Source organism: Corapipo altera, unplaced genomic scaffold, assembly GCF_003945725.1.
Source record: "Corapipo altera isolate COAL_440 unplaced genomic scaffold, ASM394572v1 RXGC01000072.1, whole genome shotgun sequence".
Taxonomy (NCBI): Eukaryota; Metazoa; Chordata; class Aves; order Passeriformes; family Pipridae; genus Corapipo; species Corapipo altera.
Genome location: NW_020884943.1, coordinates 1 through 14,425, shown reverse-complemented (window position 1 = coordinate 14,425; position 14,425 = coordinate 1). Strand labels below are relative to the sequence as shown.

At 67.2% G+C, this 14,425-nt stretch overlaps 3 protein-coding genes across 4 annotated transcripts; 1 reads left to right on the top strand and 2 right to left on the bottom strand.

Annotated features, from left to right (window-relative positions):
• Positions 1–536: 536 nt before the first annotated feature.
• SSRP1 (structure specific recognition protein 1) lies at positions 537–6,120 on the bottom strand. 2 transcript variants are annotated; one of them, XM_027662189.1, is made up of 17 exons: positions 6,003–6,120; positions 5,683–5,868; positions 5,411–5,516; positions 4,728–4,918; positions 4,428–4,658; positions 4,232–4,335; positions 3,994–4,122; positions 3,598–3,819; positions 3,435–3,507; positions 3,337–3,345; positions 2,903–3,041; positions 2,752–2,797; positions 2,135–2,258; positions 1,861–2,031; positions 1,526–1,617; positions 1,226–1,406; positions 634–978 (listed from the first exon to the last, which is right to left on the bottom strand). In XM_027662189.1, exons 1-17 carry the CDS (start codon positions 6,054–6,056, stop codon positions 910–912), a joined length of 2,127 nt encoding a protein of 708 aa, XP_027517990.1. In that variant the 5' UTR covers positions 6,057–6,120; the 3' UTR covers positions 634–909. The 2 variants fall into 2 exon arrangements, with proteins under 2 accessions (XP_027517991.1, XP_027517990.1); XM_027662190.1 differs by lacking the exon at positions 3,337–3,345 and having other exon boundaries at positions 537–978; positions 6,003–6,056.
• Positions 6,121–7,550: 1,430 nt separating this feature from the next.
• Positions 7,551–12,074, top strand: P2RX3 (purinergic receptor P2X 3). The gene is made up of 12 exons (XM_027662191.1): positions 7,551–7,700; positions 8,394–8,529; positions 8,602–8,673; positions 8,748–8,814; positions 9,786–9,879; positions 9,973–10,050; positions 10,162–10,303; positions 10,825–10,955; positions 11,063–11,156; positions 11,234–11,299; positions 11,451–11,528; positions 11,691–12,074. Exons 1-12 carry the CDS (start codon positions 7,561–7,563, stop codon positions 11,811–11,813), a joined length of 1,221 nt encoding a protein of 406 aa, XP_027517992.1. The 5' UTR covers positions 7,551–7,560; the 3' UTR covers positions 11,814–12,074.
• A 372-nt stretch (positions 12,075–12,446) lies between these two features.
• On the bottom strand, positions 12,447–13,787 carry LOC113956063 (bone marrow proteoglycan-like). Its single transcript, XM_027662235.1, has 5 exons — positions 13,727–13,787; positions 13,472–13,641; positions 13,261–13,395; positions 12,766–12,877; positions 12,447–12,505 (listed from the first exon to the last, which is right to left on the bottom strand). The coding sequence occupies exons 1-5, from the start codon at positions 13,785–13,787 to the stop codon at positions 12,447–12,449; spliced, it is 537 nt and encodes a 178-aa protein (XP_027518036.1).
• Between the last annotated feature and the right edge of the window lie 638 nt (positions 13,788–14,425).

The following is a 14,425-nucleotide window of genomic DNA, read 5'->3' as shown; positions in this document are numbered from 1 at the left end:
ACCCTATGGACCCCCCTCCGCTGTAAATTATCCCATTCCGGGGGTCCTCCCAACAGTGGGGCCTGCCGCCAGAGTGGCAGCAACCACCATTGAGGTGGGTTGCCATGCCAACAGCGCCCCACAACTCCACCGTTGTGCCCACCGTGAACCCGCGGCTTCAAGGGACCCGGGGGGCTCCTGCTTCCCCGCAGCACCATCCCAGTGGTGCCAGTAAAGGCGGTGGAAAGCGGGGGAACAGGCAGGCATGGGGTCCCCCCGGGGCTGGTTCCAGACCGGGAACTGCCCGCAATCAAACACCGGAGGGGAAAAGGGACTTAATCGGATCAACCCACTCATGAGGGAGATGGAAAAACCCCCAAATGGCATCAGGATCGAGCGAGGGGCCGTAATTAGGAGCAGGGGCTGGGGGCCGCTAATGGAGGGTGGGGAGAGAGTGAGGTCAGCCCTGGAAGCGGTTCAAGGAGGGGAACAAGCTCCCGGATGGCTGCAGGAAGGAAGGAGGGATGGGGGGAGCCGGCCCCGCACCCACACAGACGCCCTCGGCGGGGTTTTTTTATTCAATCCAAGTTGCCATGTGAACAGACCCAAAATACAAAAAAAAAAAAAAAAAACACCCCCAAAAAAATCAATGAGTGAAGGAAAGAAAAGGAAAGAAACCCGAGTGTTTAAAAAAAATAAATTGATGGGGAACAGGGGGGTGAGGGGGCACTGAGGAGCCTCCGGCACCTCCTGCCACCACGAGGTCTCGCACCCCCAGCCAGGCACGGGGGGATGGGGGGGATGAGGGCCCCCCAGCCCTGCTCCCGGTGGGAGCCATCCCGAGCCCAGGACCCCGGTCTCTGCCGCGGGGCCGGCCCGCCCAGTCCTCTCGCCGACCTGGGAACCAGCCTGGAGCCAGCCGGGATGGGGCTAATCCGAGCCGGACGCCGAGTCCTCCGAGCTGGGGGGTGGGCTGGCAGCCCCCTCCTCCTCTGAGTCCTGCAGGCAGGGCACAAGGAGATCAGCGGGGGACAGCGAAGGAAGGGCAGCAGCCCCCACTGTTCCACCTCTCCTGTGCCCCCACACTGGGGACAGGGTGATGGTGGTGACTTGAGGACACCCCCCCTCCGAGGGATGTGACTGTGTACTACAGACACAAGGTAGGAGAGGGGCCCAGCCCCTGCGGAGACCACCAGGTTGTTCCCCCGAAAAAAAGGGCTGGGACCCCCCAGCCAGGACCCTCTACCTCCTTCTTGCTCTCTGCAGAGGAGCTCTCGTCACTGGACACAAACTCCTTGCTCTTGAAGCTGTCGCTCATGCTCTTGGCCGGGGACTTGGAGGACGAGGACTTGGAGGTGGCACCTTTCTTGTCCCCTTTCCCCTTCATCTGCTTCTCCTGCTTCTTCTTCTTCTTCTTTGACCTCTCCCTGTGCCATGTGGGGAGAGGAGCGGTGTCACCTGGCTGGCAGCCCCCCAGCTCTGGCAAGGCACTGGTGAATAGCCTGATTTTGGGGGGCCAAGCCAGCCCCTTACCCAGCACACTCACCCCCTGTGGCTGTCGGCCTTGCTGCCCACGCTGTACTCCTTCATGGCCTTCTCATAGTCCCGCCTGGCATCTTCTGCCTTCCGATCCCACTCCTGTGACCAGAGAGCAGGGGCAGCAGGGCCTTCCCTCCTCCTCCACCATCCCCAGCACCCACCCACACCGCACCCTGCTCCCACTTCATCCCTCTCCCTCTCTGATCACCCAGCCCGAGGATGTCCCTTCCCCTTCCCAACTCCTCCCAGGAGCAAGGAAGGGTCCCCCACACCCAGCCTCTCCTCCCAGACCAGGCCCAGCTCTGCCACCCAGGGGAGCAGCCCAGTCCTCCCATCCCTCACCTCCTTCTTCTCCTTGGACATGGCCTTCCAGAGCTCCCCGGCCTTCTTGAACAGGTCGGTGATGCTGATGCCAGGGTGGTCCGACTTGATCTTCTCCCGGTTGGCGTTCAGCCAGAGCATGTACGCCGACATCGGGCGCTTGGGAGCGTTGGGGTCCTTCCCCTTCTTGCTCTGGGAGATGGAGAACACTCACGGAGCCCCAATGCACCCCACACCCAGCACCCTGGCACCCCGCTCGCCTCTGCAGCCCCCCAGCAGTGCAGCAGCCCCTCACCTCCTGCTGCTTCTTGCGGGGCTTGCGGTCCTTGACGATCTTGGCCTTCTTGGCGGGTTTCTTGTCGTCGCGGTCGCTGTCGCCGTCGCCGCTGGAGGAACTGGCCGAGGCGTTGCTGTCGAACCTGTGCAGGGGGGGCAGCGGCCTCAGCGCCCGGCCGGCAGCCAGACCTGCCCCCAGGGACTTCCCGGGCCGGAGCTGCCGTGTGCTCCTGTTAACAGCCCCCGGGGGAATCGCCTTCCACGAACGTGGCTCACCGTGCTCCGCTTCCTGGATGTTCAGGGCTCAGCTCCCAGCACCCCCCAGCTCCCACCACGCTGCTGCAGGGACCATGGCCCCCACCCACCCTTGCCCCAGCCCAGGGCTTTAGCTCTCCTCCCGCCGTTCTCTTTCCTGGCCAGAGCAGCCAAGGCCTCCCCAGGAGCCCCTGATTCCTTCTGGAACTCTCTCACACTGCCTCAAATGGTGTTACAACAGAGCGAGCCCAGAACTGCCTCTGCTGCCCAACATTCCCAAATCCAGGGCTACACAAGGCGATCCCAGTCGTGCTGGGAGCATCCCCCAACAGCACCTTCCTCAGGCCCTTCTGGACAGAGCCCTGCCCAGCCTCTACTCACTCTTCAGCCACATCATCATCCTCTTCTCCAGGGTTGAAGGACTCGTCTGGAGGAGAGAGCAAGGGATCAGCACATCAGATAATCATGAGGAAAAGGAGCCAGAGCACAACACCAGCCCCCCCCCACAGTCTCCTGCAGCCCCAGCCCTCACCTGTCTCCTCCCCGGATCCATCGCTGCTGTCGTTGGCGTTCTCCTCCCGGATCTTGCCCTCCTCCTTCATCCTCTCCAAGTAGGCGTCGTGCTGGTCCTCATCAGAGTCGGCGTATTCATCGTAGCTCTGCTTCATTCCCTGTGGAGAGGCGGGATGAGAGCTGCTCCCTGAGCACCCCCTGCACACCCCCCACTCTGGAACACAGCCCCTGGCATGGCCCTGGGCACGCACAGGGTGGAGGATGGACACAGACACGTCCCCTCCTTCCCCACCATCAGGGCCCCAAGAGAGAGGGGCAGAGCAGTTATGTGGGTTAGGGGGGCCCTCGCACACCACGCTGGGGTTAACTGGGTTAGTCAAGGACCACCACAGCCATGCACAGGAAACCTGCACCAGGAGGAGGAGGAGAAAGAGGAAGGGATATCGCACGGACCTTTTTCCTCTACAAGGGCAAGGAGAGAAAAGAGAGGTGAAAAAAGGAGGGAAAAGCAGCCGGATTTCGGGAGAAGGCAGGCCCCGCACGGCAGGTACCTCCTTCAGCCCCCGGTTCTTGATGTTCAGCTTCTTGGCATTGACAAAGTCGAAGAGCTTCCCGTACTCCTCCCTGCGGGAGAGCCGACGGTCAGGCCTGGGCTGCCAGGGAGGCCCAGTGAGCACGGCCAGACCGGCCCCACAGCCCAGAGCCCAGAGCCACCTCTCGATGCTGCTGAAGGTGTACTGCGTGCCCTGCTTGGTCTCGATCTCGAAGTCGAAGGAGCGGGTGGTGGTGGTGCCGCGGGCGAAGTTGACGAAGGAGATCTCGTCGAAGCGGATGTGCACGGGCGGCTTGTGCACGTAGATGAAGCCCCTCTCCAGCGGGTACAGCAGCCCCGAGCTGGCCTTGTAGGAGCAGGTGATGCACTGGGCTCCGGAGTGTCTGTGGGGCAAACGTGGCTGTCCAGCACCCGCAGGGACAAACGCTCTCCCCGTGCCCACCCTCGCAGCCAAAGGAACCAGCAGCCCTGCTTTCTGGTACAAATCACACAGAGCCCCTTCCCCACGGCCACGGGAATGACAGGGAAAGAGAGGGACTGGCCCTGCAGCCACTCACCCCTGGAAGTTTCCGGGCACGGTGATCTTGCGGTTCACCAGCGCCTTCATCACCCGGCTGACCATCTCGTAGAGGGACCCTGACATGTTCTTGGTGAGCCGCCCTTCGAAGCGCTTCTCCACCTCCTCCCTGCACAGCCAGGAGGGCAGAGGTGAGAACGGGACGCCAGGGGCTTGGTACTTCCCTCAGGATCCGGGCTGGGGGGCCTGGGAAGAGGCCTGGCAGCGGGGCAGCTCACTCATTCATGTTGAGGGTCAGGGAGATGTCCTCATCCTTGGAGAACAGCAGGATCAGGAAGTGGTACCGGGTCTGGCCTTGCTTTATCGGGGGGTCCAGGCTGATCTGGAAAGAGAGGGGGAGGCGAGGACGTGACTCCCCCCTGACCCACCCCTCACCCCCTCTTCCCGAGGGAAGGCCGACCCCTTCCCGCTCACCACAAAGAACATCTGGCGCTGGTCCTTGTGCGGGAGCAGGAAGAGGCGCAGCACGGTGGTGTAGGGGATCTTGTAGTCGAAGGTCTTGCCGTGCAGGTGCAGGAAGGTGGGGTAGATGCGGATGTCGTAGCGCCCGCGCGGCGTCAGGCACTGCAGCTCCCGGAAGATGCAGATGGCATCGCCGGTGGCCTGGATCACATCCGCCTTGGACAGCACGTTCTGGGCGAAGGCCTGCGAGGGACGGGATCACAAAGGGGCCCTCGCCGCCACCCCGGCCCCCTCCCCGGCAGCCCCGCGCACCTCCACGGGGTCCACGCCGTCCTCCTGGGTGGGCGGCACGTAGAACCGGACCTCCATGAGCGAGACCTCGGCGTCGTCGTTCTGGTGGAACTCCAGCGTCACCTCGTTCTTGCCCGTGGTGCACTGGGACACGTTGCTGAGGGGGATCTCGAACACGGGCTGCTCCCCGATGTCGAAGGACAGCAGCTGCCCTGCGGGGGCCGTCGTGGCCGGGTCACAGCTGTGCCCCACAAGGCAGCTTCTACACACACATGTCACCCCCTCTCCCAAAACCCCAATGCCTCTGCTCTCCCCGCTGTGTTCCCACCTTCCAAAATCTCCAGGCTTTCTCCCTTCTGGCTGCAACCTTGGAAATGGGCACTGATTAGAAATAGGTAAGAAACTGTCTGTGCCCATGTCCTCTGGTCTCAGAGCAGGGGGGGACATCCACCAGCTCCCCTGGCTCCTTTGGGAACCGGCAGCTCTGCCAGGTGCTCACAGCTGAGCACTGTCTGCACAATGTTCCCCCGGGATTTGTGATCCACAGGTACCTTACGCTCTCCTGGGATGGCAAATGTCCCCGCAGTCCCCAAAGGCAGCTGCTCCCAAGAGTATGGCAGGGGTGGCAGGAACAGCCACACTGGTGGGAACAACCCACCCCAAGGTCTCAGGGCTGCCCCCGATACGGTGGTGCCAGGACTCACCTCCAAACCTCACTGTGCCCCAGTTCCAGCCCTTCACACACAAATCCTTCTCTGCCAGCTCCAGGCAATAGTGGGCCTTGAAGAAATCCGAGAGCTTGTCAAACTCCTGGGCAGGGCAAGAGGGAGGGAACATCCATCAGGAACCATCACATGCCGGCGGGCGCTGCCCAGAGCCCCCACAGAGACACAGCCCCCCACCACGGAGACACAGGGGAGCAGAGCTGCTCCGGGGCTCACAGGGAGCACGGCTGGATCCGGGAACAAGGACTCACCGACTCCCGGAACCCGTCGTACTTGTAGACGTGGCCATTCTTGGTGAGCAGCTTGAGGCCGTGCCCCAGCGCCACGCGCCGCCACACGCCCTCGGCCAGCTCCGAGGCCTGGATGTTGTCCACCTTCCCCGTCTTGCTGTTCTTGAAGATGACGCCCTGCCGGCTGAGCCGCAGCCGCCCGTCGTTCTGCGGGACACCCAAGGCCTGAGGGGGGCACGGGAGGGACCCCAACCCCCCCACAGCTCCTCACCGCGCAGTGTTCGCTCCCCCCTCCCACCCCTCAGGCTCATCATCCCCGTGTGCCCCCCTCCCCGGCTCACCATGGAACCCTTCACCTCCTGGTAGATCTCATTGAACTCCAGCGTGTCGGCCATGGCGGCTGCGAGGCTGCTGGGGCACGGGAGGGGACGGGGACGAGCGCACAGAGGGGTTCAGCGGCCCCCCCAGCCCGGCATGCCCGGGACAGCGGCACGGGGGTCAGTCAGAGCAGCTGCGGGGAGGGACAGCGGGTGAGCCGGGCCGCCGAGGGGCCCCCTTGCCCTCCGCAGCGCCCCCAAAACCAACCCTGTGCCCCCTCAAACTTCTCCCACGCCCGGCCCGACGCTGCCTCTCGAGGTGACACACGATTCACTCAAGGGGGGTGACCTGGACAAACTCTGGCCCCTCTCACTCCTTCCCCATACGTTCCACCCTCTGCGCCCCTCGGCCACCTCTGTATCGCCCCGACACCCTCCGTGTGCCCTCACACCTCATGGGTCCCTCCCCCCGCCCGCCCTTCTCTTCACCGGAACGGCCTCCCCGCACCCCAAATCCCTTCGGGGCCTAAGCTCACACGCGCCCCCCGGGCCTCCCCCCGACCCCAGGCCTGTCCCCCGCCCTCCTCCCGGGGCCCACCCCCGACCCCAGCCCTGTCCCCCCCCGCCGGTGTCCCCCCCCCCGGTCCCGGTGCCCCCCCAGGCCCCCCCGCACCGCCGCCGCCTTTCCCGCCTGCGCAGCGCGAATCGCGCGGAACCGCCGCCGCCGGAAGTCGAGGGGCACTTCCGCAATGGCTCCGCGCCACGCCGCGTCGGCGCCCCCTGGCGGCGGGGAGGACAGGCGCATCCGGAGGACCCCGCCCACAGAGGCGGCGGGGGCGGGGCCAGAGCGGCCGCTCCCCCGCCCGCCGCTCTGCCCCGCCCAGCACCACAGAGATGGTGGGCCGGCGATGCCGGACAGCGCCGGGCGAGCCCCGTGACGTCACCGCGGGGGGACCCACCCCCCTCCCCAGACCCGGGGCGCCCCCAAGTGGGGGGCCCCCCCCCCCGGGGCGGGGCGCCCCCCCCCCCCCCCCAAAACCGGGCACCCCCAGAGTGGGGCGACCCCCGTCCCCCCTCCGTGCACCCCAACGCGGGTTGGGGTCCCGGGTGTCCGGAGGGGGAACCCCAAAAGGGGGGATTCCACCGCAGGGATCCCTGGGCAGGACCCCGCCTGCCCCCGTGCGACCCCCGCCCCACGAAGGGGGGGCGACCCCTCCCGCCCCCCCGGGCTGTGCCCCCGCCCCCGGCCCCCGCCCTGCCCCCGCCTCCGCCCGCCCGCCCGCACCGCCCCGGCTGCCCGCACCCCTGCGGGCTGCTGCCCACACCCTGCTGGTCCCCGCGTCCTGCTGGTGCCCCTGCCCGTACCCCTGCCCGTACCCCTGCCCGTACGCCTGCCTGCACGCCTGCCTGCACCCGCACCCGCACCCGCACCCGCACCCGCACCCGCACCCTGCCCTGCCCGCATCCCTCCTCACTGCCCGCACCGCTGCCCTGCCCTGCCGTTCCCGCATCACCCTCCGCTCCTGCCTTGCCCTGCCCGCATCCCCGCCGCCCGCCGCCCCCCTCCCACCCCGCGCCGCCCATGTCCCCCCTGGGCCCCCGCACCCGCTGGGTGAGCGACTTCTTCTCGTACGAGACCACCAAGTCGGTGGTGGTGAAGAGCTGGGTGGTGGGCGCCGTCAACCGCGGCGTCCAGCTGCTCATCCTCGCCTACTTCGTCGGGTGAGCCCCCCCCGGCGCTTCCGGGACATCCCCCCGGAACATCCCCCGGGACCCCTTTTCCCGAGATTTCCCCCTCCCCCAGGACAACCATCCCGGCTCCGCGGGGTGTGACAGCCACTTGCTGCTGCAGGTGACACCCGGGGGTGACGGGGGCGATGGGGGGTTGACAGCGAGGAGGGGTGCGGGGTGAGGAGCTCCCACAGGCCGGGAGCGGCGGGTGAGAGGGCGGAGGAGGGACGGGAGAGAGGGTGACAAGTGTGTCAGCGCCGGGAATTCAGGTGTGCCGCGGGGGTGACACAAGGGGGACAGCCGGGAGAGCTGTGCCGGTGGGGTGACACCGTGGTGACAGCCGGGACAGTGTGCCGGTGCGGGTGACAGGAGGGTGGCAGCGCGGGTGACATGATGGGGACAGCGAGCAGAGAGGGTGTCGGCGCGGGTGACACAAGGGGGACAGCCAGGACAACACCTCGGGCGGGCGACGGGGAAGGGGACAGCGCGGGTGACACCGAGGGGCAGAGCAGCAGCGGGGCTTGACAGAGGGGGGGTGTCCCTGTCCCCGGGTGCTCCTGGGGGGGTGACAAGCGGCAGTCACCGCCGGTGCTGGCAGCTCCGGGAGGTCGTGGGCGTCGCAGGCGGGTGCCGGGGGGTGTCCGGGGGTGGCTGTCCCCAGCGTCACCCGCGGTGCCGTCGCAGCTGGGTGTTCCTCCACGAGAAAGCGTACCAGGTGCGGGACACCGCCATCGAGTCCTCCGTGGTCACCAAGGTGAAGGGCGTGGGGCGCTACGCGGGGCAGGTGCTGGACACGGCCGACTACGTCACCCCCCCTCAGGTGAGGGCGAGCGGCCGCCGAGGGGCGCGGGCCACACCCTGGCGCGGGTCGGGTGACGGCGGCGTCCCCCAGGGCACCTCGGTGTTCGTGGTGGTCACCAAGCAGATCCGGACCGAGGACCAGGCGCAGGGCGTGTGCCCAGAGGTGCGGGGCGGGCAGGGGGGGCTCGGGGGGACCCCCCTCGGCGAGCCCCCCGCCCGCTGACCCCCGCCCCGCAGAGCGAAGCCGCGTTCCGCTGCTCGGGCGACCGGGACTGCCGCGGGCTGAGCCCGGCCACGAGCAACGGTGAGGGACCCCCGGGGGGGCTGGGGAGGGGAACGGGCACGGCTGGGGGTGCCGGGGGGACCGGGGGGAGATGGGGACTGAGTTCGGGTAGGAGCAATGGTGAGGGACCCCGTGAGGGCTCAGGGGGGAACGGGGGGCTGAGTCTGGGTACGAGCAATGGTGAGGGTTGGGAGTGGGGGGCTGAGGGGGGCTGAGGGTCCGGGGTGGGGCCGGAGACTGAGCCCCGCCACGGGCAGTGGTGAGGGACCCTCAGGGGGGCTGACAGGGCCAGGGGAACCAGAGCTGGCTGAGGGCTGAGTCTGGATACGAGCTGTGGTGAGGGACCCCCGTGAAAGCTGAGGCAGGAATGGGGGGCTGAGTCCTGGTACAAGCAATGGTGAGGGACCCCTGTGAGGGCTGGTGAGGGACCCCCATGAGGGTGGAGGCAGGAATGGGGGCTGAGTCTGGGTACGAGCAACAGTGAGGGACCGCAGCGGGAACTGGGGGCTGAGGGTGCTGTGAGGGACCAGAAGCTGAGGCCAACCATGGGCAGTGGTGAGGGACCCTCGGGGGTGCTGAGGGGGCCAGGAGAACAAGGGGGGGCCAGGGGCTGAGTCCAAGTATGAGCAACGGTGAGGGACCCCTGTGAGGGACAGTGAGGGACCCCCATGAGAGCCCAGGCAGGAACCGGGGGCTGAGGGGGCCAGAGGGAGGCCGGAGGCTGAGCCCCACCACAGGCAGTGCTGAGGGACCCTCATGGGGGCTGAGGGGGCTGTGGCTGCCAGGGTGCTGATGAGGGAACTGGGAGTCTGGAGGAACAAATGGTTCAGGGTCCCAGGAGTGCTGACAGGGATCTCTATTCCCAGAGGTGCTCCTGGGAGTACTGACACAGGTCTGGTGTCTCAGGGGCGCTGACAAGGGTCCAGGCGTCCCAGGGTTGCTGGCAGGGGTCGGAGGGTCACAGGGGTGCTGACGTGGGTCTGGGGTCCCAGGGATGCTGACGGGGCGCTGTGTCCCCTACAACGCGACCCTGAGCACCTGCGAGATCCAGGGCTGGTGCCCGCCCGAGGTGGACACCGTTGACGTGTGAGTGGGGCTGGGGGGCACACGAGGAGACTCAGGGAGGAGAGGGGGCCATGCCCGGCCACCATGTCCCCAGGGTCACCCCTTTTCCCCCAGCCCCATCATGCTGGAGGCCGAGAACTTCACCCTCCTCATCAAGAACAGCATCCGCTTCCCGCTTTTCGGCTTTGAGAAGTGAGTGGCGTGGGAGGGGGGACACATGGCAACAGGGGGACACAGGACGTGTTGACACAGGGACAGGCACATCCCTCCATGTCCCCCCCCCGTGTCCCCTCGTGTCCCCAGGACCAACCTGCCACCTCCTGGCAGTGGGGTGGAGCTGGGCCGGTGCCGCTTCCACCCACAGCTGCAGCCCCTGTGCCCCATCCTGCGCCTGGGGGACGTGGCGCGCCTGGCCGGGCAGGACTTCCCTGCGCTGGCCGCCACCGTGAGCGGGGGCACGGGGGGCACGGGGGGCATGGGGGGGAAAAGGGAGAGTGTGGGGACATGGGGGCACAGGTAGGTGGGATGTGAGAGCATGGGGACGTGAGACTTGGTGACACAAAGACTCGGGACGTGGGGATGCGGGGATGTGGGACGTGGGGGTGTGAGACGTGGGATAAGGGGATGCGTGGACATGGGGACGCATGACATGGGGACACGGGATGCAGGGATGCGGGGTGTTGGGAACAGGACGTGGGGATACAGGAGCACAGGACACGTAGTGATGTGGGACTTGGTGTGGTGATGGGGGTCAGAGGGACATGGGGACACAGGCAGATGGACATGTGGTTTGGGGTGTGGGATGGGTCTATAGACATGGGAATGTGAGACTTGGGAATGTGGGATGTGGGTACGTGGGACGTGGAGCATGAGGCCATGGGAATGTGGGGCTGTGAGGTTGCTGAAACAAGAGACTGTGGGAACAGAGGTCTGTGTTGCCATGTGGCTGATGTGGGGCCGGGGCAGGGGGGAGTGCTGGGGATCAAGATCGGGTGGGTGTGTGACCTGGACCGGGCCTGGGAGCGCTGCCTGCCCCACTACTCCTTCACCCGCCTGGACAGCCTGGCCCGGACTCCTGCCCCCGGCTACAACTTCAGGTACGGCCGTGCCACCACCGCCACACACAGGGCACAGGGGCATGCGCCGCCTGGCACGGCCCCGTGTGCCCCTGTCCCTGTGTCCCCGTGTCCCCACGCCCCCGCAGGCACGCCAGGTACTACCGCTGGCCCGACGGCTCCGAGCGCCGCACCCTCACCAAGGCCTTCGGCATCCGCTTCGATGTCCTGGTGTACGGCAGCGTACGTGCGGGGCCGGGGGCTCGCGGGTCTGCGGCAGGGGTGGGGGCTTCCGCCGACAGGGGCTCTGCACCCCCCAGGCCGGGAAGTTCGGCGTCGTCCCCACCCTCATCAACACAGTGGCGGCTTTCACCTCCATCGGTGTGGTGAGTTGTGGCCGTTCTCAGCCCTGGCGTGGCGGCACCTCCCATAGCCGTGGGAACACAGCACAGCCCCGGGGCGACAGTGGGGGACTGAGGGGAGGTCAGGGGGTGCCCCATAGCGCAGGGCTCCCCACCCCAATGACGCTGCCCCCAGGGCACGGTGCTGTGCGACATCATCCTGCTCAACTTCCTGAAGGGCGCCGAGCACTACAAGGCCCGCAAGTTCGAGGAGGTCAGACGTGGGGCCGGGGTGCCGTGGGGATGGGGTCACCTCCGGGGGGCTCGATCGGCCCTGCCTGGGGCTGTGTAGGGCTGGCTAGTGGGGGCAGTGCCCCTGAGCCCCCCGGGTGCCCTGGCTGTGGGACAGTGACTAACCCAGTGCCCGGCCCCACAGGTGCCAGAGGCCGGTGCGCCCACGACCCCCGCCACCCCCACGACGTGTCCCCCAGGGGCACTGGGGGGCTGCACTCGGGACAAGCAGTCCACTGACTCAGGCACCTTCTCCCTCGGCCTCTAGCCCTGGTGCCACCTACCCCACTGAGGGGAAGCCCACGGCTGGGTGAGGGGCTTGCCGGGACCCCCATCGAACTCCTACTGCCCACCCAGTCTCCACACTGAGCCCCATCCCACTGTCCCCAGTGCCCACCCCGCATGCCCAGTCCCAATCCCAGTGTCCCCAGTGGCCTGTCCCTTGCCCCTATGGTGCCCCCACGTGCCCTCCTTCGGCACCTCCCTGCTCCCTGCTGGCCCCATGCCGGGGGGCTGCAGCCCCCTACAATAAACCTGTGGCTTGCAGCACCCACCCATGTCCAGCCTTGGTTATGGGGGGGCTCTGACAGGCAGGGTTGGGGTGTGGGAGCAGAGGGAGGGGGGGGTCAGAGTGCTGCCCCTGGGAAGGGGACCCTGTCCCCCCCCCCCGTTGCCCACCCAGGGGCCACACAAGAAACAAGGGACACCCCCAAACCCCTCCCTTGCCCCCCCCTTGGCTGCTCCCAGCACCCATCCAGGCCCCCAGCCCCCCAAACCCCCCCCCAAACACCAGGTGAGTGCTGACACCAAGGCTTTATTGGGCTCCGAGAGAGGGGGTGCAGCTCCCCACTTGGGGGTCAGCGGCAGGGCGGGCTGGGGAGGGCCCGGGGGGCTGAGACCCTCATATCTCACAGATGAAGGGCAGCCGCCTCTTGCATTTCACGCTCCTCCAGCGTGCGTCTGGGGAGAGAGGGGGGGTCAGCCTGGCACCCACCAGCACCCCCACCCCCAGGGACCCCCTCAGCCCCAGGGATCACCCACCGACCCCTCAATGCCAGCCCCCCCCCCAGTGACAGACCCCCCAGCCACCCCACACTAGACCCCAATGCCCCGGTGTCACTCCCCAGCCCGAGGTGCCACAGCACCCTCCCCTCCAACCCCACCATGGGCAGGGGGTCCCCTGCAGCCCCCCCCGAAGCTCCCCCAGAGCCCCCACTGACTGTTGGTGCAGAGGCTGGTGCAGAAGTGGTGGCCGGGCAGGGGGTGCCCAGGTAACCAGTGGCTGAAGTCCCAGGGGCTCCGGTCAGTCCAGTGGCAGCGGGGTCTCGGGGTCTGCCAGGTAGAAGGGTATGTGGACCCTCGGCACCGGGTACGGGGTGCCCAGGGGGGTGGAGGGCAGGCTGGGCACCCGGGGTGGGTACTGGGGACAGTAGGATGGGAATGGGACTCTCAGGGTTGGCAGCGGGATACCCGGGATAGGCACCGGGGATAATGGAATGGGAATGGGACATCCAGGGTGAGCACTAGGGATACTGGCACAGGGCTGGAGCATCCAGAGTGGGTACCAGGGACACCGGGGTGGGGTTGGGGCGTTCGTGGTGGGCACTGAGGACACTGGGAATGGGGCTGGGACACCCAGGGTGGGCAGTGGGGACACTGGGATGGGGCAGGGTGCCCCAAGGCTGGGGTGGTGGGCGCGGGGCGGGGGTCCTTACGGCGGGGTCGCTGACGGCACCGATCCAGACCAGGCCTGCGTTGCTGAGCCGGTGCACCAGGCGCACCAGGAAGGCGTTGGTGCTGGCACTGTGGATCGAGGCCAATTTTCCGCGGTATCTCAAGGCACAGAAGCTCTGCAGGGACGTGGCTGTCACACGGGGGGACCAGAGCCCCCCACCCTGACCCCCCACCCAACCCGCCCCGTCCCACCTGTGCTTGCCGGAAGGTCCGGCACCTGGGCACCATGATGTAGGTGGGGGTGCTGGCTCCTGGTGCGCTGGGGACGCTGAGTGTCTGTGTGTCGCTGGCCCCAACAGCCTCCTCAGGCACCTCCAGCCCCATCGCCTCCTCCATCTCCTCTGCCACGGGGCTGGCAGGGCCTAGGGGCACCAGCAGTGTCATCCCGGGGTCGGATTTGTCCCCAGGATGTCTCCACGGGCAGGTGGGGGTGTGGGGGCCACTCACCGGAGCAGCTGGGGGGCACAGTGCCCAGCAGGGCCAGGGCGAGCAGCAGGCAGGGCCACATGGTGAAGGGACACGCAGGGACACTGGGGACACCACCAGCAGCCTTGGGAGTTACCACAGCCCTGTCACCCTCGGCCACCCTGGGGACAGCCCCATGGCCCTTCTGCCACCCCCAGCGTCATCCCATCCTCCCCACGTCTCCCGTGCCATCCCCAGCATTCCTTTGCCACCCACAGCGTCACTCGGTCTTCCCCATATCCCCTCTGAAACCCTCCCATATCCCCATGCCGCTCCACCATCCCCAGTGCCACCCCATGCCCCATCCCCTCTGTCGCCCCCAGTGTCACCCCCACCGATCCCAGCCCTCCTGGGCCCACCATGTCACCAGTTCCTCGCTTCCAACCCCATGGTCGCCCCATCCCCTGGGCACCCTGTGCCACTCGGTCCCCTGTCATGTCCCCTGGCACCCCAGAGACCCTCATGTCAGCCTCCAGGACCCCCAACGCTGTGCTCAGGACTGAGCACAACCCAATATCCCCGTCCACACTCCTCACCTGCGTCCTGGGGGGCTCTGCCCGCTGCCACCCTTATATTGGTGACAGGGCCACATGTCCCCAACCACAGCCTTGTGACACTCCCGACCACCAACTGCTGGGGACATGCTGGGGGGGACATGGGGGTGACACCCGGGGGGGGGGG

Coding starts and splice junctions, on each gene's coding strand:
- SSRP1 (XM_027662189.1), bottom strand. CDS start 6,056: ATGGCCGACACGCTGGAGTTCAATGAGATCTACCAGGAGGTGAAGGGT. Junction 4,919..5,410: donor GGGCACAGTGAGGTTTGGAG/GTGAGTCCTGGC, acceptor CGGCCCCCGCAG/GGCAGCTGCTGTCCTTCGAC. Junction 1,407..1,525: donor AAGGCCGACAGCCACAGGGG/GTGAGTGTGCTG, acceptor CACATGGCACAG/GGAGAGGTCAAAGAAGAAGA.
- P2RX3 (XM_027662191.1), top strand. CDS start 7,561: ATGTCCCCCCTGGGCCCCCGCACCCGCTGGGTGAGCGACTTCTTCTCG. Junction 8,674..8,747: donor CGCAGGGCGTGTGCCCAGAG/GTGCGGGGCGGG, acceptor CCCGCCCCGCAG/AGCGAAGCCGCGTTCCGCTG. Junction 8,815..9,785: donor GAGCCCGGCCACGAGCAACG/GTGAGGGACCCC, acceptor CTGGGGTCCCAG/GGATGCTGACGGGGCGCTGT.
- LOC113956063 (XM_027662235.1), bottom strand. CDS start 13,787: ATGTGGCCCTGCCTGCTGCTCGCCCTGGCCCTGCTGGGCACTGTGCCC. Junction 13,642..13,726: donor TGTGCCCCCCAGCTGCTCCG/GTGAGTGGCCCC, acceptor TGGTGCCCCTAG/GCCCTGCCAGCCCCGTGGCA. Junction 13,396..13,471: donor GGACCTTCCGGCAAGCACAG/GTGGGACGGGGC, acceptor ACGTCCCTGCAG/AGCTTCTGTGCCTTGAGATA.